The sequence below is a fragment of the Xiphias gladius genome, chromosome 15 (assembly GCF_016859285.1).
Source record: "Xiphias gladius isolate SHS-SW01 ecotype Sanya breed wild chromosome 15, ASM1685928v1, whole genome shotgun sequence".
NCBI lineage: Eukaryota > Metazoa > Chordata > Actinopteri > Istiophoriformes > Xiphiidae > Xiphias > Xiphias gladius.
This window is the reverse complement of record NC_053414.1, coordinates 1,079,517-1,104,415: the sequence shown is the minus strand read 5'-3', so window position 1 is coordinate 1,104,415 and position 24,899 is coordinate 1,079,517. Positions and strand designations below refer to the sequence as shown.

At 44.2% G+C, this 24,899-nt stretch overlaps 1 protein-coding gene across 8 annotated transcripts in view; it reads left to right on the top strand.

The window, feature by feature from the left end:
* The window catches only part of pex5lb (peroxisomal biogenesis factor 5-like b), a 51,329-nt gene that overhangs the window by 13,963 nt on the left and 12,467 nt on the right, over positions 1–24,899 (top strand). For 5 of the 8 annotated variants that reach the window (XM_040147275.1, XM_040147267.1, XM_040147268.1 and 2 more), the window contains 10 exons: positions 2,104–2,199; positions 8,585–8,699; positions 11,729–12,001; positions 12,594–12,714; positions 13,309–13,396; positions 13,992–14,090; positions 19,396–19,515; positions 22,753–22,896; positions 24,266–24,336; positions 24,491–24,703. In XM_040147275.1, coding sequence (XP_040003209.1) covers positions 2,104–2,199; positions 8,585–8,699; positions 11,729–12,001; positions 12,594–12,714; positions 13,309–13,396; positions 13,992–14,090; positions 19,396–19,515; positions 22,753–22,896; positions 24,266–24,336; positions 24,491–24,703 — 1,340 coding nt within the window. The remainder of the gene's footprint in view (positions 1–2,103; positions 2,200–8,584; positions 8,700–11,728; positions 12,002–12,593; positions 12,715–13,308; positions 13,397–13,991; positions 14,091–19,395; positions 19,516–22,752; positions 22,897–24,265; positions 24,337–24,490; positions 24,704–24,899) is intronic. The other 3 variants (XM_040147273.1, XM_040147272.1, XM_040147271.1) reach the window with 2 other exon arrangements.

Genomic DNA, 24,899 nt, shown 5'->3' with positions numbered 1-24,899 from the left:
AGTGTAGTTTTACTACTGTGCGTTGAAGTGACATCAGGCTGAAGAATCATCAAGGTTAAAAGACTTTTTTCACTCAGCAAACGTCAAAAGTCTCTGCTCTGTTTCTTCAACGACCCTCGGACCACACTGGTGTGTGTGTGTGTGTGTGTGTGTGTGTGTGTGTGTGTGTGTGTGTGTGTGTGTGTGTGTGCGTGTGTGTGCGTGCCTGTGTAAAAGCAGATTACCACGTGTTCCTGAGTGTGTTTGAAAGCTAGCTTTTTCTTCGCTGATTGATCTTACATAAGTTTGGGTGTCTGGTTGTTTGAACTGTACTGTGGAGGTCACTGGTTTGATACCCAGCCACCCTCTGACCTCACCTCTGTCTAATGTTTGGTTTAGTTTCCGTCCAAAACAAAGCAGCATTACACCCTGGTAGGCCTTGGGTTCAGTAGCACTGATCTACCGTTTATCTCTAAATCATTATTGAATGTATTTATGTTGATGGTTGTGAGGGAGGGACGTCTCATTTCTCTAAAAACGCGTTTGTCGGTTTACTTGTGCCCTGGGTGGCAGGGATTACTGGCTGATGTTCACAGCATCCGGCTGACGATCTGCTGCTGTTGCGGCGGGGGTCTTGATCTCGACAGGGTCTCTGCTCCGTTATCTCTACAGCATTCTACATTTACTGGAGCAGCTCGCGTCTCCGGAGCCCGAAAGTCTCTGTGAATGTATAGAAACGCCTGCATTTACTAGCAGTTCGCTTAAAATACGTTTTTATTGATGCATTTTGTGTTTCTGACTTCGCCTTCACACATGCACAGCTAAACTATTCTTTCGTGTTTTTGGTGAGAAGGGAGTGAAGTGAAGGAGGGAGACGGTGCGTTACACCTCCCTTCGGTCTCTTCCTGCTCATCTGGCCGGTTATAATGCAGCTCGGTTCAACATACAGCTGCTCTCATTTACAAACTTTTCTCTTTCCGTTGTCAGACACTGAACCGGGATGACATCTGATTGTTGACCAGGAGTCGTAACCGAGCCGCTGGTAAAATCGATATTTTATGATCACTACACGGTCGGACAAAATAAACAAAAATCCAGGTGGATGACAGCCACTGTGCTGAGAGATCGTCTGCACTGACATTTAAAATGAGCGATGACAGAGAAAGTTCAAAGCAACAAAAAGTTTGTCACCTTCAAAAACTGCCACAGAGCATCCGTTAGCATCTACACGTAGGAAGTAAAACATGAAAAACGCATTATAAACGTGTCTGCTGGTGAACAGACGCTTGGGAAACGTTTGCAGTGGACGTCGAACCGCGACTGAGGAGGATCCTGTGAACGTTCAGTGTGAGACTCAGAGAAATGATGATGCAGATGCAGTTAAGGGAATCGAGATTTACCGGTTGTGTTTACACTCCTTCCCTGATGTGTATCCACCACAGAGATTATTATCAGAACACCATTACAATTGCAGCAGAGAAAAATATTCCTATTTCGGGAGGATCCAGTTTCCTTTTTTTTGCCATAAACTCATCATGATGGCCTCATATTCGTGCGCAAGATCTTGTAAGAGCAGAGATGAAAAAACCTCATTATTATCCGTGTCATGGTTTGGAGAGCAGCAGGATGTAATGTTCATGTTGCATTTTATACGGAAAGAAATGTGAAATAAGTAAACGCCGGAATGTATCCTGTGTTTACTTATTTCACATTTCTTTCCGTGTTCGTCTACAACTTATTCATTTTCATTTAATTGTCATCACTTGGGTAGCGTAAGCCGATCACCCACAACCTCAGAATTGATCGGTGCACGTTCTGAGATCCTTAAATAAATCGGCTGTCTAATCTAAACCGCCCGGTCCAGCCCAGCAGCTCTGACTTCACTTCCCTCGTGCACGTTTTTCTCTAATTGAGCAAAATCAATTTTAGGCATTTGTCTCCACAGAAATGCATGTTAACTATTATCTATCACATGACTCCGAAAGAGGAAAAAAAGGACAGAAAATGATCTGAAAAAGTCCGAATAAATCAGCGTAGCGTTTGTTTGTAAAAGTTGTTCGCTGCACCTGACTGAATCTGAACGTCCTGAATGAATGAATGAACCTGTCGATCTGCCTGTTGTAGGGGAAAGGGGAAAGGGTCGTTGCCATGGTGCTGAAGGAGCTTCCTGGTAAAAAGGCATCCTCTGAAGGAAACCCCCTCCTCACCGTGACAACCAAGGTTGGCATGACGACCACGCTTGTTTGTTATCTGGCACTGCTCAGAGATTCATTTTTCTTCTTCTAATTTGAAGTGTTTTTGCTTGAAACTTCAAACCTGCAGCTTCATGTTTAGTTTCCACTCAAACAACAACATCATTAAATAATTATCAGTTAAATCATTTACCTACATGCAAGTCTGACAATTAAATACTTAAACGTTAAACTTTCCTCAGTATTTTGTGCTCAACATCTGAAAACAGTTTGAGTGAACTGATTCTTTAATAACCACTAGTTCTGTTGCTGAGATCTGGAGGATACACAAACAACAAAGTCCACTAAACCGAGCAACATGATCCCCTTTTCAACAAATCTACTGTTTTAACCTGAAAATCTGAACCACAGACTCGTAAGTAAAAGTGGAAGTGAGCACACCTGAAATCCACCGCACTCTGACATGTATGTAAGTACACACGCACTCAGTCCATTAAACAGATAGGGATGAGTACATAAAAATATGTTATGATGCCGGAGCATGATACAGCATGATCGGAAATATTAATATCAATGGTCACATTTATGTCTAACGATAAATCTGATCGTATTTTTTTCTACAAAATGTTTCACAATAAAGGATAAAACAAAACGATCGTAAATGATGAGGCTTGAATAAAATGATGCCTCCAGTATAAAGAAAAAATCTGCGAACAAAAGTCATTCATTCGAACTAAGTTAATAGTGTAGACTGCAAAAGGAGAATCGCAGTATAAACAAACAGTTTTATCATTCAGATTCTGTGTCTCGGGTTATTTTCCGTCTCCATCTTCTCACCCTCTGATTGCTTTTACAGTTTGGAACAGCTGCTCTGAAGTCAGTGTGAGGTTTTAATGGACCATTCATGGCTCTTTTATTTGCTCAGACGTCATCTGGCCTCTGGACTTTGAGCTGACTGGCTGGTTGAAGCCTGAGACGTCAGGTCCAGAGTATTGCTTTTTTGAGACATTGTGCATTTAGGTTGTCCAGAGATTCACAAAGTTGATAATTCAATGAATTGAATCTAGTTTTCGGCCTAAATATATAAATATGTAAGATAAGCTCTTTTATGATCCCTGGTATGATCAGTGTGTTTCAGGCTTCGTCAGGAGGAGCTGAAATAAATCTGATAAGATAAACTGGTGTGTAAATTACAGAAATGTTTTTAATATGTGAATACACCTTCATAACAATAACACACTCAGAGAAAGACACGCTCTCTCCCCATGTCATATTATGCTAGTTGTCTGGTCGTTTGTGTTTTTTAAAATATTTTGTTTTGCTTTAAAATTTACAGGTAAAATAAAAACATATAAAAAAGTGCACAGCACCCGATGTAACAAAGGAAGGGAAGAGAGACGCGACTGAAATATTTAAAACCTGTACATGACAGTGACAGTTGTGATGGATTTCACTTATGAAATCCATGATTACACAATTGTATGATTAGGGCTGAAACTAAAGATTATTCATATCAATGAGTCTGTTGATTATTGTCTCAGTTAATCGATTACTCGTTTGGTCAATAAAATATCAGAATAGTGAAAAATGTCCATCCCAGTGTCCCACAGCTCATGGTGGCGTCCAAGAAACAGTTCAAAACCCAAAGAGATTGAGTTTATTGTTACCGAAGACTATGGAAACTAGAGAAAATCGGTCCGGTTCCGAGGAACGTATGGATGTATTCAGCGAAAGGCTCTACTTTTGCTCCTCAACGTGTTAAATGTACTTGAGTCTTGAGTTGTACGATGGAAATATTCATTTCTGCGATCCACATGCACGTTGAAATGAGGTCCTCCCATTTCCATTCTACGTTGGCTATACACTGTGCGGATTCAGCCTGACCTTGATCCTGAATTGACTTCCCCAAATAATTTAAGAAACGGGCCAAATTCCTGTCAGATCAATTGTTGCTTCACTTTCAGTTTGAGGCCACGATGCCTCATTAATCACCAGGACGATCAATAATCTGACTGTCAGATGGTCGGTTGGATTTCTGGCAGGTCTGAGATTTTGCTCAGGTGTCTAGAGTTTGAGCTGTTCTGGGATCAGATTTCTCTCTGTCAAGGCTAGCTGATGACAACGCAGGCAGAGGACCCAAAGACAGACACACAAATGCAGGCTGATGCGGCGAAGTGGTCTTGAATAAATGAAAACAGGATTACAGGAAGACGGGTGCCAAGATGGCAGGCAGGTACGCAGGAGCAGGGCACCTCAGGCCGACGGCCTGGGGGCGGGAGGCGCAATGAGAAGGACACGTTGGGCGGACGGCTCGGGTGGGCGGGGCATGAGGACGATGGCGAAAGCGGGTCCCCTCCAGAGAAAGGGCAGGGTACTGGGGTTCAGAGGAAGGGGCCGGTGACAGGAGGCCTGGGCTTTTCCACAGGTGAAACTGAGAACCAGATGCAATAGAGGCTGGCAACTGGAGTATCGGGCAGGCAGCCGGATGATCTGGCTGGTTGTCGTCAGCTGAGACGACGGCCGAATGATGGTCTGGGAGGCCTGGCATTGGGTCAGCAGGGACTGTCGACCGGAGATCAGGAGCTGGTGTTGGCTGGGCCGATGACTGGGAACCAGGAGCAGGCTTAACTTTGACCTACTCAGGAATAAACTTGGGAACAGACTTGACGTCAACAGGCATGGTCGACTCAGGGTCTGGCTTGGGGTTGGGCTGGGCATCGATGGCGCACAGGGCAGCGGAGGCTCTGTGGAGCTGGGCGGCAGGAGGCTAGCGGACTGGGATTCAGACTGGAGGTTAGCAGGCTGGGAGACTGAAACAGGAGCAGGGGGAACAGAGGAACAGATTGCGACACCCTCGTGTGATTTCTAAAGATCTGTTGAAAGTAGTATTCGAAATGAGTCCATGACTTCCCCCCAGATCTCTCTCCCATCTAGTTCTGGATTTATCAACTTGTGTCTGTGTCAGCTCCTCCTCAAAGTTTCTGTCATATTTCTAAGATCACGCGTGACGTCAGCTGAACTCCGTGGAGGTGAGCCATCGCGTTTCTCCTCAGACAGCCTGAAGGCTCTGTTACTGGACAGTGGTGCTGTTTGCTGTTTCACGGGATTAAATACGAACATATTCCAGTTGACATGTGGACGTACATGGCTGTGTGGATTAGGATTAGGAAGGCAGACGTACACGCACTGATCTGTGATCAGGTTAAATCGGGCCCCAGACTGAACCAGTGAATTAAAGGTTGTACTCTGTACTATGTTTCCCAGAATTCCTTTCTGTAACCCCCGGAGAGCTGTAAGCAATTTGTTGTTGGGAAATAAAAACTTGACAAAACATCCCTAAAGACTTCAGGTTGCTTCGAATGAAGTAGTTTGCACGATGTGTAGTCTGGCCTCATCTAAAGTCGAAAGATTTTATTCCTCTTCTGAAAGTAGAAACCCTGACGTCGTAGGTCCCGTTTCCACCGGTCATTTCCAGTATCTGGTATCCGACAAAATCCAGACCAGACTGAAGATTCTTTCATTTACACTCAGTCACATATCTATGACTCTGTTGGTCAGATAACAAATCTCATCATAATCCGTCTCTGTTTTCTCAGCCTCCTCCAGCCCAGAGGAGTCGGTAAAGAACCTAGACCTGCTTGGTACCTGCCAAAATGACCAGAAGAAGAACTTCTGTCCTTTAGCGGCTTAGTTACAACAATAACAGCTCAACCGGTGAGCTGACAACGATCCCGAAACTCAGCCCGTGAGTCTTGAGTGGATCAGATATACGTTCAATCTCTAAAAAGGCAGATGAAACCTGGAGGAGTTCTGAGACTCATTCTGTCCGGATTTTGAAAACTACACCGTCTCTGTGGGACACAGCTGTAATCGTTCCTCCCTCTTTAGAGTAACTGTGTCAGTATCCACTCAATGTCTGATTTTATTCGTCCATCACGTTCTGTCTCCTCTGTCCTCGAGATCGCAGCTAAAGTTTCACTAAAATGACTCTGAAATGGGCAGATGTTCAAGCAACGAGGAAAAACAGCTGCAAAGATTTCTACACGTTCCGTCAAATACACGGAGTTTATCTGATCCCTGATCAGCGGTGATCGCTTAACCAGCGAGCTAACAGCGATCCATAAACTGTTCTGTCTGCCACCTCCACCGCAACTAATCCTGGACACGTACGTAACACGTTACTCTTGTCATTCTTCTAGTCCTGCAGCCCACATTTCAGTTAACGCTGCTCATACGTGGCAGTTTAGAGCCTCAACGGTGTTCACACCTGAACCAGATACGTTTCACGTACAAACCTGAATCTGAACCGTCAACACAATCAGATCGGATCTGAGTAAAACAACATATTTGAAGGCCTGTAATGCGGATGTAGTCTAGAACTACATGGTCTGTAGGCTGCGCATGTTTCCCTTTGTCCCATTTTCCACATTTTCCCTCTTTCACACGGGGAATAAATAGATTCTACCTTTTTTTGGTCAGTGTGTGTGATATTTTCCTGTGAAGCCAGGTCAGAAAGTGGTACAGTTAATCCGAAACATTTCATTCTTTGGACGTCAGGACAGTAAGTCTGACGTCCTCCTGTCTCTGACTCTGTGGCTCCCTGGCTTCCTGTTAATGCCACACGGTTGCGTGTCTCAGTTTGCTGCTTCCTGCGACTGAATTCACCGCTCGCGGCGATTCTGGTGGAACGAATGCTAATGCTGCCGTGACCAGGCCTCGAGACGTGCCTGCTGATTTTGGCTCCGACACCAGTTTTGCAAAGCCTGGATTCAGGAGCCCTAGAGGACGGTCACAGTGCTGCACTCAGTTTGTTAATATGAAAAGGGACGGAAGTAGTTTTATGAAGAAAGAAAAAAGTTTGGAACACGGGCCCGATTGTCAGATTGTCTGTTTCATGAAGTTACAAAGACCGTCTGACGCGGTCCTGCCTGATGCTGCAGGTCTCAGAGCCCATTAGAGGACCTGGAAGCCCTTAGATTGAATCAGTCTGTGTTTAAACTCCTCCAGGCTGTTTTCAGTCTTGCTCTTCCTCTGCCATCTCAGCAGCAGCTGTGAGGAGTTAAACATTTACACAGATTGTAATGGTGAAATCAACAGCAGCTGTGTACGTGAATTTCCTTTGTACTCCTGATCGTCTGCTGCTCTCTGAAAAGGTCCAGGATTCACACAAACACAACATAATTGTGTGGGTTTTAAAGATACACGAAGAGCTCCAGGCCTCTGGAGGATTTGATCATGTTTATCATGTTCCTTTTATAATGGGGCGAGTGCTTGCTCCACACAGATGTTTATTTTTCTCTCTCTTGCTGCTTTTCTTCAGTCTTTATTTCATTACAAGTTTGCTTTGCTAGGCAGCAGAGAGAGAGCGCACTGCCTAGAAGTTTTCATTTTTTATTATGTTACAACATCGAATCAAAGCAGGTTTAAGTGACTGAACAGCTTTTCCTAATCCACCATAAACAGCTCGACTGGATTGAGATCAGGTCTCGTCTTTATCAAGAGGAAATCCGCCTAATTGGCCAAAAGTTTGGGCTATCGACAAACGTGCTCCTTCTAACTGCAGAACTCCATTCAGAATCTTGCTGTTTTTAGGTTTCCTTCAGTATCACAGTGATCCGGTGACAGTTGTCTGTACGTCCACGGCCACACCGAGAACAGGAGCTGATCGCAGCTGATTCAGCAGCTTTTAATGGAGTCGGTCTGACCACATGAACAAGTGTAAGCTAAGAAACTGGGGCTCCATCCGCGGCAACACTACAAAGTGTAGTTCCAGAAACTCAGAGCATGATTTAGGGCTGCAGCTAATCATTACTCCATTATCCATCCTTTTGCCTCTGAAATGTCAAAGAACAGTGGAAAAAAATGTCCTTTACAACTTCCCTGAGACCAAGGTGACATATTCAGGTGTCTTGCTTTGTTCTACCAACAGTCGAAAACACAAAGGTATTTAGTTTTTCATGATACTAACAAAGAAACGCAGCAACTGCTAACGTGAGAAGCTGAAAACACAAAGGGTTTGACATATTTTCACTATTTTGGCTCAAAAAATTAAAGCATTAAATCGATTATACTAAAAAGTTGTGGATTCTTTTTCTGATGATCGATGAATCAGTTAAGTGATTAATTGACTCAGCTTTAGCCTGATCTCCCCCAAAGAGTAGTAGGATAAAAGAAATGGACGTGTCTAACCGTCAGTGTTTTTGTTGATTGTACTAAGGATCAGGTATTTGTCAGACCTTGAAAACCCTCGTTCTCAGGAACCCAGAAAAACAGAGAAACCTCTGCGGGTGCTGAATACTTTTTGTCGACACTGCACGGCAGTAGTTTATAAAGCTGCTGTTATCGTCATATGGATTAAATCTGTCACTCAATCCTCTGCCCTGTGGTGTAACTCTGGCGTTTCTGGTCTCCAGCTGGTCGGGGAGCAGCAGGAGAGTCGGCCCCTGCTGAGTCCCTCCATCGATGACTTCCTGTTGGAGAGCCGGAGCGACGCCCCCTCCGCCCGACCCCTCACCTCCAACACAGCAGGTAGCCTCCTGCTAATCATCACCTCCTCACCCTCCTCCGTCTCCCCCGTCTTCCACAGCTCCGCAGGGCTCCTCTGCCGCTCACCACCACCTCCTCCTCACTCCTTCATCCTCCGCAGTTCTCTCTTTACCTCCATCCTCCTCCCTCCCTCCTCTCTCAGCTGGTGTAGTGTTAGTGACGGTAAATCATAATAAATCATCTCTCAGACAGACGGGATGGTAGCGATTCCCTCAAATCTATTTTTACCTCAGAAAGGAGAGGACAGATTATCGTCCGTCCCAGAGAGGCGGACATTAGTCTTTGACGTTCTCACGTGAACTCCTTCTCTTGGTGAAGTTGGCGGCAGCTTTCTGCAGGTTTTTGTCCTGGAATCTGAAGCAGGCGACGCCGTGGACGGTGATGTTGGTCGCTCAGTGAACCACCCCGGTCCAGACCGAAGCGTCTCGACAACTATCGGATGGACTGTGATGAAACGTTCCCCTCGGGATGAACTGTAGTAACTCCGCTGGCGCTCTGACTCTAGCGCCATCATCAGGCCAACATTTTAATGTGTCCGGTACTTCGGTCAATGACCAGATACCTGCAGGACTGAAGACATTTCCCATCAGTCTCAGCTGTACACTGTGTTTACTGCTAATTAGCTAGTGTTAGCGTGGTAACATGAAAATGGTAAACATTATACCTGCTAACCATCAGGACGTTAGCGTTGTTATTGTGAGCATGTTAGCATGCTGATGTTAGCATTTAGCTCAAAGCGCTGCTGTGTCTAACTACTGCTAGCTCCTCCAGTTTTTGACTGTTTGTCAAACAAAACACTTTTAGCCCTTTTCAGGGTTTTGTAACATTTGCACAAATCGATTGATCGGGGAAATATCCTAAAGATTAATCGTTAGTTAAAGCTGTAATTGGTGTGCCCCCCCCGACCCCCACCCACCCCCACTGAGTTAAAATAACGTGGTTAAAATTGTGATTAAAATTTTAGTCAACAGGACTCCTGCTCCTCTCTCTTCTTCCCTTACCTTCATCATCTTCATCACACCCACCTCCTCTTCCTGTCCTCCTTCATCCTCCACACCCCTCTGTTTGTCTTTTCACCATCTTTTTCTAACTTTTTAACTTCATGTGTCCCCCCCGCCTCCTCTGTCTCTCTGTTTTTCTCCCGAACCTCCGTATTCTCTTCTCTCCCTGTGTCCTCCTCTAACTTTATGTCCTTGGCTGTCCTCCTTCCTCCTCTTTGCCCATCTGTCACCTCCGACTCAGCAGGTACACCGGCCATTAATTAACACCTCTGACCTCCTCTGTCCTCCTGTCTGCTCCGTCCTCCTCACATTCTTTAGAGTCTTAAACACACAAACTGATCCGTTTGTTTCTCTGTGTAACTGAGACTAAAAGAGACGACGGCAGCTGAAATTTCATCTGCTCAGGTACAAACTGAGAATCAAACTGTGGGATCGTGTGTCACAGTTTGATAATGACATTTAAAGGTCACAGTGAACGAGCTCGGCTCAGACTATGAATGTGATTAACACGACCAAAATGAACATGTTGTCAAATGTTCAGGTGCATTATTGATTATAGAGCGCCAACACAAATATCAGTCCTCGCTGCAGGTTATCTGACACATTTATGATGCAGTGGACCAAAATATCTGTCACACTGAGAGAAAAATTCAATTAATATTTGTACATGTGCATTGACAGGCTCAGTTAACCCCCCAAGTAAAAAAAACCAAGTATAATATATAAAGGAACAAGAAAAAGAGACAATGTAGAACACAAAGACATGTAAAGTAATCAACAGTAGGCAGCATACAGAAGAAGCACACTATATGGCCAAAAGTATGTGGATGGCTGAACATTGCTGCTATATGTGATAATTGAACTCGGCGATTCAGATTTTAAGAAATTTCCTTTATTGATTTTTGAGCATTTAAAGGACCAGCGTGTAGGATTTATGGGGGTCTATTGTCAGAGATGGAACATAATATTCATAATCATTGGTGTATAATCACCTGAAGCTAAGAACTGTTGTGTTTTCGTAGCTTAGAATGAGACCTTCATATCCATATAGGTAGCGGGTCCTCTTCCACGAAGACCGCCATGTTGCACCGCCATGTTGCACCGCCATGTTGCACCGCCATGTTTCTACAGTAGCCCAAACGGACAAATCAAGCACGGGCTCCAGAGAGGTTCTTTCACATTTTTACGTAACCTGAAGGCCACCGTAGCTTCTCCAACAGCCTTGGAAAGGGAGGGGTGAGGGGAGGGGCATTCAGATGGTTGTGGTCTGCAACATTACCACTGGATCCCACTAAATCCTACAAACTGGTCCTTTAACAATCAGTATTCGGTTAATCGTTAAAAAAATGATAACAGTGTCATAACAATTCAAACTCCAGTTAAATCAAATATTTGAGCAGTAAACTAAACACACATACAGTCAGTGTCCAGTTTATTAGGTACACCTAGCTAAACCTAACACAGTCTGATCAACAGTCCTGGGATAATCCTCCTTCGTGAAGGTTCTAATGTTCCGTTTGCGTCGAAGCTGTTTCAGAGACGTGTTGATTCCCCCTCATGATCATTTTGGAGGATGTAGTCTCTAGTGCTGTTAAACTGTGTTGTGTTGTACAGAGAGGTGGGTCTGTTATTTTGTCCACCTCGTTTAAATCAGTGAGGCTAAATGACAATAGCACCTGTCTGGACTCTCAGTGGTGAGACAAGTTCATTTATGAATATGGCTCTGGTGCGTTTTGGTGAAGAAGCTGCTGACGTCACCAGAAAAGGTTCCACAAGGGATTTGTTGGTGTCGGAGCTGAATGAATCAATGGGTATATTGCCAACTGGAAACTGGATCCAAAATGGAGCCGGCTATCCGAACCAAACACAAGGTTCAGGTCTCTTCTGGGACCACTGTCAGCACAGACACCAAACTGTTACTCTGTCAAAAGATTTCCAATACAACAAACCTGTTAGACTTGGTTGACTAGTTGTTGTCAGATACTAACTCTCTGTCCTCCTGCCCTGCAGTTCTGTCCACAGCTCTGGACCTGGTGGACCTCAGCGAGCCGGGTGAGAGCAGTGGGGGCAGCAGTGGGGGGAGTAATGGTGGTAGTAGTGGCAGCAGTAGTGTCGGTGGCGGTGGCAGTAAAAATTACCAGAGGAGGAGTCCTCTGAGGAGGAAGGGCGGCTCGAGGAGTCCTCGACGCCGAGCGAGGCCTGAGGAGACGGAGCTGATCCAGGTGGAGGTAGAGCACCTGCCTGGCAGTCCCAGAACACCTGAGAGGATCTCACTGGACTCAGGTAACACAGACTAAACCAACAACAGGAAACATGACAGCAGATCAGTGATCTTCATTAGAGTTAAGGCAAATTCATACTTCCTGCGTCTGTGTCTAATGTCCTGTATACGGAGACCCCGTGGAAAATCAAACCCCCCAATCGAAGATCACGGTTGGTCAACATTTTCTTCACAGTTAACGGAAACAGACTCCAGATCGGATGCTGTCAGACTGAAAACAGCATCAGGTTGTTGCTGTCGCTCATTTTATTAAAAGCTTTGAACTCAGTCAGTGGTGAGTAAAAAGCACTTGAGGCTGACTTTAATCCGAGCTTTTACTGCGATGAGAATTTAATTTCCGGTTTCACCTCTCCGTCCTTTTACAGTCAGACAACAGGACTGACAGATTTAGGACTAAACAGGAGCATGAGACAAAGATTTAGTATTCACGTCGACATGAACTTGAACGACTGTTTTCATTAAAAGATATTTCCAGTTTATAACAACTTGTGTCTAATTCTTCACAAGCTTCTTCAGGACAGAATTCAGTTTCCTTGTGACTGTTTGAATGTCAGATCTGAAGAATCGTGTTGTGATGTGTTATCGTGGTTACAGTCAGTCTGTCGTCTCCTCTGGACAAATGGGACGAGATGAACCAGGACGTGGAGGACAGAGGACGCAGGAGGAGATATGTGAAGAGATGCACCTCCCACCACTCCTCCAGTGAACTGCTGTGGTAAAAAAACAACTGTCTGCTTTCATTCTGCTTTGTTGAACTTTAAACCAGAGTCAAAGTTGACAGGATGTTTGTGTTAAAGCAGCAGGAGGTGCAGCAGAGTATAACCTGTATATGACAATGGGAGAGCTGGGAAAAACATTCTCAGCCCTCGGTGCTTCCGACCCCTTTGTGCCCAGAGTGTTTGGTCAAACACCAAACTAAACAAAGTGCAGATAAGGCTGCTGGGAAAGTCATCAATGTGACCTGATGACGTGCCAGTGGTTGTTCAGCTTTTGTAACCTCGACCCAAGTGCAGGACCAACACTCATCAGATTGTGTTTCACTTTTCCGGTGTTTTCGGTTCCTCCTTCCAGCTTCCTGTTTAACATCACAGGAATGCATGTGTAATTGATAAACACCAAGACCGGTTGCTTCCGTGATCTCTCCTCTGGCGCCACGATCAGGTCATGTTTAGCTCCACCGCTATTCAGACTCTAACTACAGATAAATCATCAAGTTTGCTAAGAATGTGGCTGTAATGATCACTGCTGACTCCAGGGGGCGTTAGCAAGGATTTATAATTACTAACGGGTTTGTATTTTGCTCGTTCAGGTCTGCAGAGTTTAAAACTGATCCACTAACAAAGAACTCCTTCGACATCCACAGCTTCGATGATCTCGACTTCATATCTTCAACGCAGGTCAGCCGCTGTCTCACACTTCAGTATAACAGCACTAACAGTGTTAGTGTTTGAACAGCCTTTTTCACAAGGTTGGTCTGGGGATTCACTCTTCATACTGTAGTTTATATTCACAATAAAACTGTAAAGCTGTGTAGATAAAAATATAAAACTTTAAACTTAAAAAAAAACAAAAACAAAAAAACAAATCTATCTCCATCATATAATTTTCATTGTATGATGCAAAAACCTTGTGTTATTTGCCTCAGACGCAGAAGAATAGAACATTTTTAATCCTTCAGTTTATCTGGAAACTTAAAAGTCACCGTTGTTTTCATTGGACGTGATGATGAAACTAAACTGATCGCAGAGTGGATTGTGCGTAGTTCAGGGAGCCTGGGATAATGGAGTGTTGCCTGCAGATACAGAGCTGGTGATTAGTTCAGGTGTTTTAGTGTCTCTTTAAATACAACACCGACTTTGTTGGCAAGTTTTTTGGCATCTTTTGGTTTGTCTTTACTGTCACGCTGACGGCTGCTGGCTGACCTTTCTGTGTGTGTGTGTGTGTGTGTGTGTGTGTGTGTGTGTGTGTGTGTGTGTGTGTGGGTGTGTTTAGGACTGTGGGGCATCCAGACAGCGCAGACGGACTCGGTCCCTGCTGGCCAGAAAAGAGTCTCTGGAGGATGAGTTTGTAAGAGCGAAGGCTGCTGTGGAGGTACGTGCGTGCACACACACACACACACACACACACACACACACACACACACACACACACACACACACACACACACACACACACACACACAGACCAAATTTTCTCATTGTCAATAAGAGCCCCTGCTTTCCAAAACAATCCTCTCTCTCTAAACATGTCGTTGCTTTACAAAAAAAGTCCTTGTTTCCTTCTATCCTCACTTCACTTGTCAAAAAAAGTGCCATAAAAATCTTTGTGTCCAAAAACGTCCTTCACTTGGTTTTCAGGTGATCTGATGACAGTGGAGAAACTGTGGAGCGTCTGCATCTTGTCCCTTAAACCTGCTGCTGTTCGATGTGTTAAAGATCAGATATTAATTGATCTTCAGATATCATCTGTATGTTGCTGATCAGAGGTTTCTGCGGCAGAAATCCTGACTGCACTTCCTGTCATCTGACTCTCTGAGACCTTTATGATTCAGCAAGCCTTCAGAATAATGACGCTGCACTCAGATCAGCCCACAGCGTGATGAACCAGCAGACTGACACTGAGCATCAGTTTTCATATCAGACAATTTGATATTATCAGACCACACAGCTGAGCTACATCCACGTGTCTGTCCGCTCACGCTGCTCGACGCATCATTGTACTTATACATCACAATGCTGCAAACGTATGCAAGATCACACACAAAAGAATTACGTATGTTGGCAACACAAGCCCACTAGCACGTCCTTTTAGCAGCTTTTCTGGAGCTTTCAACCAGAATACATGATCTTCATCATCAGATGGAGTTCAGTGGCTAGTTGTCATGGAAATGTAAATGTTTTTATGAAAATTTGAATAAATATTCTTCTGAAAGACACTGGAATTCAGCATCAGACAGAAATTAGGAAGCAAAGGACGGTGCTAGTGTAAATATCCAAGTACAATATTAAATCTATGAAGACGGTTCGGGGTGGTTGAGGTTGGTTCAGGATGGTTGAGGTTGGTTCAGGATGGTTCAGGCTGTTCCTGTCAGGTTCAGGATGGTTCAGGATAGTTCTGTCTGGTTCAGGTTGGTTCACTTTGGTTCAGGTTGATTTTGTCTGGTTCAGGGTCGTTCAGGTTGGTTCAGGATGGTTCAGGATGGTTCAAGCTGCTTCTGTCTGGTTCAGGTTGGTTCTAGGTTCAGGTTGGTTCGGGTTGGCTCAGGATGGTTCAGGATGGTTCAAGCTGCTTCTGTCTGGTTCAGGTTGGTTCGGGTAGGTTCAGGTTGGTTCGGGTTGGCTCAGGATGGTTCAGGATGGTTCAAGCTGCTTCTGTCTGGTTCAGGTTGGTTCAGGGGGGTTCGGGTTGGTTCGGGTAGGTTCAGGTTGGTTCGGGTAGGTTCAGGTTGGTTCGGGTTGGCTCAGGAGGGTTCAGGATGGTTCAAGCTGCTTCTGTCTGGTTCAGGTTGGTTCGGGTAGGTTCAGGTTGGTTCGGGTTGGCTCAGGAGGGTTCAGGATGGTTCAAGCTGCTTCTGTCTGGTTCAGGTTGGTTCGGGGGGGTTCAGGTTGGTTCGGGTAGGTTCAGGTTGGTTCGGGTTGGCTCAGGATGGTTCAGGATGGTTCAAGCTGCTTCTGTCTGGTTCAGGTTGGTTCAGGGGGGTTCGGGTGGGTTCAAGCTGCTTCTGTCTGGTTCAGGTTGGTTCGGGTAGGTTCAGGATGGTTCGGGTTGGCTCAGGATGGTTCAGGATGGTTCAAGCTGCTTCTGTCTGGTTCAGGTTGGTTCAGGGGGGTTCGGGTGGGTTCAAGCTGCTTCTGTCTGGTTCAGGTTGGTTCGGGTAGGTTCAGGATGGTTCGGGTAGGTTCAGGATGGTTCGGGTAGGTTCAGGTTGGTTCGGGTTGGCTCAGGATGGTTCAGGATGGTTCAAGCTGCTTCTGTCTGGTTCAGGTTGGTTCGGGTAGGTTCAGGTTGGTTCGGGTTGGCTCAGGAGGGTTCAGGATGGTTCAAGCTGCTTCTGTCTGGTTCAGGTTGGTTCAGGGGGGTTCGGGTTGGTTCGGGTAGGTTCAGGTTGGTTCGGGTAGGTTCAGGTTGGTTCGGGTTGGCTCAGGATGGTTCAGGATGGTTCAAGCTGCTTCTGTCTGGTTCAGGTTGGTTCAGGGGGGTTCGGGTTGGTTCGGGTAGGTTCAGGTTGGTTCGGGTAGGTTCAGGTTGGTTCGGGTTGGCTCAGGAGGGTTCAGGATGGTTCAAGCTGCTTCTGTCTGGTTCAGGTTGGTTCGGGTAGGTTCAGGTTGGTTCGGGTTGGCTCAGGAGGGTTCAGGATGGTTCAAGCTGCTTCTGTCTGGTTCAGGTTGGTTCAGGGGGGTTCGGGTTGATTCGGGTAGGTTCAGGTTGGTTCGGGTAGGTTCAGGTTGGTTCGGGTTGGCTCAGGATGGTTCAGGATGGTTCAAGCTGCTTCTGTCTGGTTCAGGTTGGTTCGGGATGGTTCAGACTGCTTCTGTCTGGTTCAGGTTGGTTCAGGGGGGTTCAGGTTGGTTCGTTACTGTTGCGGATGGATCTCTACGGTTTATGTGATAGTTTGGTTCAGTGTGGAGGCGCTGAGGTGAACTAACAGCTCAGTGATTAAATTGCAGATTTTCTCAGTCAGATATTAGATTCCAGACACTTTTGTCGATGAGTTCGTTCTGTTCTGCTCGTGAACCAATCACAGTGTCTTCTCTGAGCGACGAGCTGCTGATTAAAAGCGCTTCCTCATCACAGATGACGGTGTCTGAATTTAGCTGCAGGTGTTTTAATCCACAGGGAGCGAAGCTCACAGAGGTCAGCAGAGTCTGACGTTCAAACATCAGACATCAATTATTTGGCTCAGAGTGCTGGTTAATGCAGTAAACAGCTGCAATGTTTGATGGTCAAATTCTAAATGTCTTTTGATGACTCCCGTGTCTTGAATTTCAATATTTTGTGCTTTTCCCCTTCTTAATATTATTGTTGATTAAATATCTCTTGTGTTTTGGACTGTTGGTTGAACAAAATAAGACATTAGACAATAAGACGTCACCTTGGAGTCTGAGAAACTGAGACAGAAAACTGTTGAGAAAATAATCAGCAGATTAATCGATAGTTACAAATGACTGTTAGTTTCAGCCCTACTGGAGTATTTATTGATAAGAATACAGTCTATTATACTTTCTACTATAAAATATTATTATATTTTCATATTTAACTGAAGATAAGGATGTTTTGTTTTTACAAATGAGTATAAACCAGATCCAGTCTGGTGCATATATATTCTAAGAAAAGTCAGTCTGTGTGATTTTAGGTTGTTTAAAAGTCAGTGTGAACATGAACCACAACTAAAAGACAACAATGGACCAGTTTTATCATTGGTGAGGATCAAATTTGAACAGTCTTAAAACTATAATTTGATACTGGGACCATCTACAAGACCAGGCCAGAGGATTAGCCAATAATGCAGAACCTGCCGTAGTTGATGTTGTACTTTAGTGGTGCAACTTCCCTCATGTTTCAGGCCCTGAAAGGGCCAGCTGGTTTTTCACACAGTCGGTTTTTCTTCCCAGGATCTTCCAACAAAACCAGTTCTTTTTTTTTCTCAATAAAAACATACACAGAAAAGGAAACAGCGTAGAACGACAACCACAAAAAAGGAGCGTAAACAAAAAACACCCCGTTCCTTTCACATATAGATCCTACAGCTCAGGTCCAGCCTCCACTGACGCAGCATTAGTCCATGTGAGTGTGTCCAGCACCAGTTTTGTCCTGAAGGTTTCCAGGCCAATAACCAAAGTCCCTTTGACAACAAATGAAGACTTAGTGGCCTCCAGATGTTAAGAACTGACTGGTCCTCTCATGAGGTTCATACATTAAAGATGTCTTTGCACCACGCAGTAACGGTAGGGGGTAGTCACCTTGATCCATTTTTAACAAAATACACATTCTTGCCAAAAGCAGTCATTTATCCAGTAATTTAAATTTCAGAGAAGGAAGTGACACATCCTTAGACCCCGCAGGTAAACACCTGTGTTTTCATTTTCATTTTCAAAATGCCTCCAAGCTCCTGGGCACTTCAGCTCTAAACACGCTATAAATTTATATAAAAAAGATGAATATAGCTCCTTTTTCTCTGTGATATTTTCAGTGCTTTTCCATATATTAATACTCAGCCTGTCTGAAGCTGATTGGCTCTGACAGCCTTTGTGTGTCTGCTCCGGTCCAACGAACAGCAGGATGGATTTTATATTCACCACAGGAAACGCAAGAAGCAGGAAAAAAGACTGAGCTGAAAACATGATTACTCTGTTTTTAGAGGAGGTGAAATAAAGGTGAAGAGGACTGAGAGAGTTCCTCCTCCTGAGTATTTAATGTTGAGTTCAGTCAGTCAGAGAGAGCAGGTTCCAACACAGAGTCCCCATCCAGTGCTGCCCTCAGCTCAGAGGAGACACCTTAAAGACTGTGACAGTCTGATGTGGATGTGAACTCACTTTATAAAACACTCTGGTTCAAGATCCTCATGTTGAGTGGTGGTGACTGACAGTTTTATGATGGACTTGAAACTTTCCTGCTTCAATCATCTGAACGACAGAAGAACAACTTTGTAAGAAGATATAAAAACTGTTGGCGCGAAATTAGCTACGACTCCGTCAAACTAAGGCAGCAAAAACCAGAACCTGAAAGTCTGAACAGGTTTAAACCAGGTCTTGATGGTCTGAAGAAATCTAAACCAGATCCTGACAGTCTGAACAGGTCTAAACCAGATCCTAGTGAAACGCAGCTGAGGCTCATGGGTAAATATCGGATTAAAAAGACACTGATCTTCAGTGAACCTTCGCTTCGTTCACGCAAAGCAGGATTCAGACTTCGGCCTCTCAGGAAGCCGGAGCTCAGAAATTACATCCTCTGCTTCGACTGGACTGTTGTTTTCTGATGGAGCAGCAGGAATTAGTTCATTTCCTGTGGAAGACTTTGTTTCAGAGTTCAGAATAAATTAGTTTGCAGTACTTTTATTTTTAATTTGTGTTGTTGAAACTTTTAAAGTGCAACAGTGAAGCCTGGGCAGACAAAACAGTTTGTGACAGTATCTGTGCTGGAAGTCATCCCTGCTCTTCTAGTGGAGCTGACAGCATCCAACTGTACATTAAAACGATTGTGATTGTCTCTGATCGTTCGGAAAAGGTTCCCAGGGAACAGTTTAATCAAAGACACTAGTTGCAGTTCCAGGCATGTCTCCACATCTGCTGCTCAGTTTTGGATCATTCTTCTCATAATCTGTCTCTTACAAGAACAGCTGCAGTGTGAGAGACACTGAAGCTCTGATTTAAAGTGTGTGCTTGTTGCTGTGTTACAGTCGGACACAGAATTCTGGGATAAGATGCAGGCGGAGTGGGAGGAACTGGCTCGGAGAAACTGGCTGGAGGAGTCTGAAGGTCAGCGGCCAGTCCAGCCCCCCCTCTCACCTGTGGAGAAGGTAAGTGAGTTGTAAACCTGGTTCCTCAGCCCTTTAAACATCTGTATTTATTCATTCTGCCGAGGATTTGGTCCAAAGAGACTTATAAATGAGCTGCAATCCAAGATAAAGGGTGAAAACCCTGAGAAAAGGAGCCACAAGAGACACAAGGCTGCAGGTGCATGTACGTCCCTAGCAAAAACAAACTTAGCTGTAGTCTCCAGGCCCTTCGCTGCTTGTTCACTGGAGGACATCGACTAGATGGTGGATGTTAGAGACTTTGAACCAGAGTCAAAGCTGCCATCGTTTTCTTTCTACAGCTTGAACGTCTGATCTTCTGTCAGAAAGATACCACTTCGATTCACAACGAGTGGTCGATTTATCAACATAATGTCTGTTAGACAAGTTGCTCCGATGTTTTCAGGGTGTGAGGACTAGAGCTCTGAATGGCCTGAAAACCGACACCTGAACCTTAATCTTGATCTCAACTGCACACCAGTTAAGTTTCGTGACTGTATCACTAACAGTTGTGACGCTATCGTGGTGACAAATGTGTCCACGGACAGAGAGAGAGACAGGCAGACAGATGGTGGTATTACCTGATCTGACGGCTAGACCACCGCAGAATGTGGCCGAGTGGCCCCCCAGCACAAAGCAAACACGATTTGTAGAAGCCCGTTTTTCCCAAGAATGAAGCTAGTACACCCAGACCGCAGCCGTTAATAATAATGAGATGGATGTTTGTCAGCATTAATCTCTGGTTTTAATCCTCTGGCCTGAGATCAGATCTGAGTGCCTCCGTCCTCAACACCGAGCATCAGTAATCCTGCAGTAATCCCTCCTCCGCTCAGGTGTTACATCACCGTGGTGACGGAGCCGGAGCCGCTCTGTTCACACATGTAGAACAGATCCCAGATCAGCAGCACACACTCTGATGTTCGTCGTCGTTTTAGTTTCTTCTTCACGGTCTCCTTCATGTCGTTTCACTGAGCCTCATTCCTTCTCTAGTTTTGCTTTCAGATTAAAATCTTCCAGGGTTTGAACAGTCGAGGGATTTTAAGATGAGGAAAGTATTTCTTGATCATTGTTGCAACCAGCAAAAGTACTGAAAAACTGAAAATTAATGCATTCATCAGTTACCATGAACTACACCAGTATTCACAAAATAGCAAACAGACAAAATAGCTTGACAAAATCAAGCATTAAGTCAGGTCTTACCTGTCCCTCTGTGAAAAGCATAAAGTCACTAATTCGTTGAAATCACTTCTACTTTGTCAGTAGGAACAGGAAGGAATATGTCCTTTGCACTGCTGCAAGGCTTTTAATTTGAAACATCTGCGCAGGAAGTAAGATTCACTGACAGCAGCTTACCGTTGTTGGAAAAAACAGCAAAGTAGAAGTGATTGGAACTAACGAGTGAGTAAAACCAGGACTGTTTTTAACCAGAGAAAGTGTTCTTCTCAGAGTGGTGAGCGTGCCGTGGCTCTTGTTGTTGTAAATGAACTTTGTACTGAATTTATTAAGAAAACAGATAAACAAGGAGGAAGTGCGGAGTTTGTATCAACAACAAATTAAAACTGGAGCGGATCAGAAAACAGTGAAACTCTTTCCAAAAAAATATGAGCAAATTTAAAACAGACATGAGAAGAGAGAAAAAAGAGCTGTCTCTGACATATAACCAGTTTCAGAGAAAGGTCCAGTTCTGTCTGCAGGCCACTATTCTACAATTTATAGGAGCTGACTGACAGAAAAATCAATTAATATAATAACATAAATATAATAAAACTGAGACATAAGAAGGTTCAGGACCTGAAGCAAAATCGATTTGTCTACTGAAGGCTGAGGTCAGTATTGATCAGTTTAACAGGAACAGAAACACAGTGATCAATATGACTGTAAACATGTCAGAGTCAACTAGATTCTCTGTCACATGTTACCCTGAAAACCACAAAATACAGATAAACATTGACAGGAAGAGGAGGTAACTGTACAGCACTGTTGTTACTGTCGTTTTCTACCTGCAGTAGGAACATATTTTAGGCTCTTTACATCAAATATTGAGATAATAACAAACAACATGTTGTAGAGACCAGTGTGTGGGGGGGGGGTGTATCGCTACTGAGAATATCTGTCTCATAGTTTTCATGTTTATTGATTGTCACTGAATAATACCTGAATTCTTTTTCAAAGAAGTAAATCGGTTTGTTCTCGTCGCTGTCAGCATAGAAAGTGAAGAGAAAATGGAGAGAAAATGCAACTAAACTGCTAAATATGATGATGCACCAAGTTCATGAGAGAAAAAATGAAGAGAGTTTGAATTCGGTTATCAAAGCTCAGTTATCAATATATAAAAAAATAAGTACAAAAAACTTTGATAGTTTTTGGGCTGACCAGACCTGCTGGAAATTAAAACATAGAGCCATGTTTTTAAAGTAACACCTGGACATGAGTCCTCCGGTTCTCGCTGTTTTAAAATTACAGTTCACAGTCTTGATTATTGATTTGATGGGATTGTTGAAGTTGAACTCTGAGTCCAGGATTACACAAAGATTTCTGACCTGGTTTTTGCTTTTCAGACACAGAGTGAGACTTTATTCTTTTGTTCCAATGACGATAATTTTTTCAGTTTGATTGAATTAAGACACATCACTACATTTATTTGTTTGTGGGAGTTTTGTCGCTTGGTTACAAAGTAAAGTAAATTACGTTGTCGTCTGCATAATAACGATTAGTTGATTAATTGATTTTTCGATAGACAGAAGATTAATCAGCAACTATTATAATAACAACTTATTTTTATGTAATTTTTTAAAAGCACAATGCCAAAATGTAATACTTCAGCTTTTTAGATGTGAAGATGCTGGTTTTCCTTTTTATAACATCACAGTGAAATTAATATTTTGGGGGTTTTGACTTCTGGTCAGACAAAACAAGACATTTAAGGTTATGTCTTTAAATGAAATTCAGGCTCTTTGTGGTAGGCATTTTTCATTGTTTTCTGATATTCTATAGACCAAACAACTAACTGATCAAATAAATGGCTCATTTATCAATAATGAAAATAATTGTTAGCAGCAGCCATGAATAATTTTGTTGTTTGTAGAATTTGGCGTGATAAAAGAGGTCCTAGGACTGAGCCCTGGGGAACTCCATACGTCATTTGGATCCATCAAAACCTAAAATGATGATCCCTGAAAAAATGTTATAGCGGGGCCTGATATCTGTAGGTATTAAAGAGCCAGTGTTTGCTTTGTGCAGGGTTACTACTTCAACACCACCAACCCATACAGAGACTGGCCCAGTGCCTTCGCCGAGGGTCAGGAGAAAGCTCGGGAAGGAGACCTGAATGCTGCCGTCCTGCTGCTGGAGGCCGCCATCTTACAGGACCCGCAGGACTATGAGGTGACAAACACTGGACCTGTTTTAAATGCAAACATCTTCTTCATGTCAGATTTGCTTCAGCTGCAGGGTTTGACCGGTCGACCAGTCAGGGGAAAATCCCGGAAAAATGACCAGAATTTCCTGAAAACAACAGCTTGTCCGGGAAAGTTTGGGGATGTTACAGTCAGGTGTTTCATTACCTGTCAGAGTATCACAAGAACACCAGAGTATAATTTGTGTGACGGTCTGACAGAAGCCGTTCATGTTTATGGGAACTGTAGTTTTTTGTAGACAAACAAATGAATGGCTGTTTGTTCAATTCATCATGATACAGATTCTAATATGAAAGTCTGTGGCAGATCCAGAAACCCAAACAGATGAAAGAAATGCTAAATGAGAGATTTCACTGAGTTACAGAGGCTAGACAGGAAGTGATTTAGCGGCAATTAGCAGTGACTTTGTTGTGAGTTGAGGTTTTACTGTCATCTGTATCATCAGTATTTGTTATAACCTGCCCGAGAGTTTACACGGTGAACAATGTGAGAATTGCTCATTAAGTTTGGAGGATCATTTTGGTACTGAAAAACCTCAATTTATAAAGGCTGTATAAACTGTAACTAATACTCTATTAATGGTTAATAAATCATTTACTAATGCTTCATAGATCAGGTATGAGACATTAACTGTTGCGTTGCCAGGTTGTGGAGGATCCTCCTCCTGCAGACACTTTGCCTTTTTATCTCTTTAATTCATCAGGAAGACGTCTCCGTTGGACTGTTGGACCGCTGATCTGCTGGAGAACAGCTGCAGGACATCTGGACCAAAATCCATTTAGAAACTGATTTTTAATGATTATTATACGTTAAACGACTAATCGATAAAAGACGAATCAGTGACAGTAATCTTGAGATGCAGCCCTGAATATTTGGGTTTTAGGCAGCCAGCAGCAAAGAGATTGTTGAAGGAGGGCAGGTCTTTCCCTTTGGTTTCTGAAGCCACTCTCACTGTCCTGGGAAGCAGATGACACTCGGCTTTACCACACTGTGATCTCAGCAGTTCACAGGGACAAGTTGGGGCCTTTGGTCTCTAGACCAAATTATTTTAGATGTTTAGAGTCTGTCCTGAGGTCTCGGCTGGTGTGGAGTTTCCATGACGGGGAGTTCGAAACTGTGAATGGTTTCCCGGTGACGGAGAGTGGAGTGAGACTGTTTTGAGAACGTGCTTGGTAAAGTCCATGATGATTTCTTTAGTCGTCCTGTGACTGAGTAACAGGTTGTTATCTTGGCACAAGAGGAGAGAGCTTCTCCTGCACTCCTACAGTTGCCCATGTCGCCATTTGATATTAGCCCATAGAATGATGTTGGACCAACTCTTCTTCATGTGTTTCCAGGCCTGGCAGGTTCTGGGAATGACTCAGGCTGAGAACGAGAATGAACAGGCCGCCATCGCGTCACTGCAGAGGTGAGTACGTCCGGTGGAAGTCACTGTGTTTACACTGGACTCATTATGGTAATAACTGTTATAAGTAGGAAAGGCTTATTCATTACACCACCAAGTGTTGAGTTCATCAATGTAAGTCGACTTTTTGGGCCTCATACATGTTCACCTGCTGCAGGTGTCTGGAGCTCCACCCCAACAACCTGCCGGCACTCATGGCGCTCGCCGTCAGCTTCACCAACAGCGGCATGCAGCGGGAGGCCTGTGACGCCCTGCGCCGCTGGATCAGCCACAACCCCCGATACAAACACCTGGTCCTTGACCACAGGAGCCCACTACAGGGCTCCCCAGCCACGCCACGCAGGGGCCCCCACAATTCGACACCGGCCAGGTACGAACACCTGAGGGACATTAGATACGCTCAGGGAGGACACAGCAGACTCCAGGATTTAACCATCCTGTAGGTTAATGTTATAGTCTTCCATGTGGTCTAAATACTACATTACCCATGAGCCTCAGGGTTTGTTGCTATGGAGACAACTCCACCCCATAGTCTGACATGAGAGTTGTGTCATATTCGGATGATA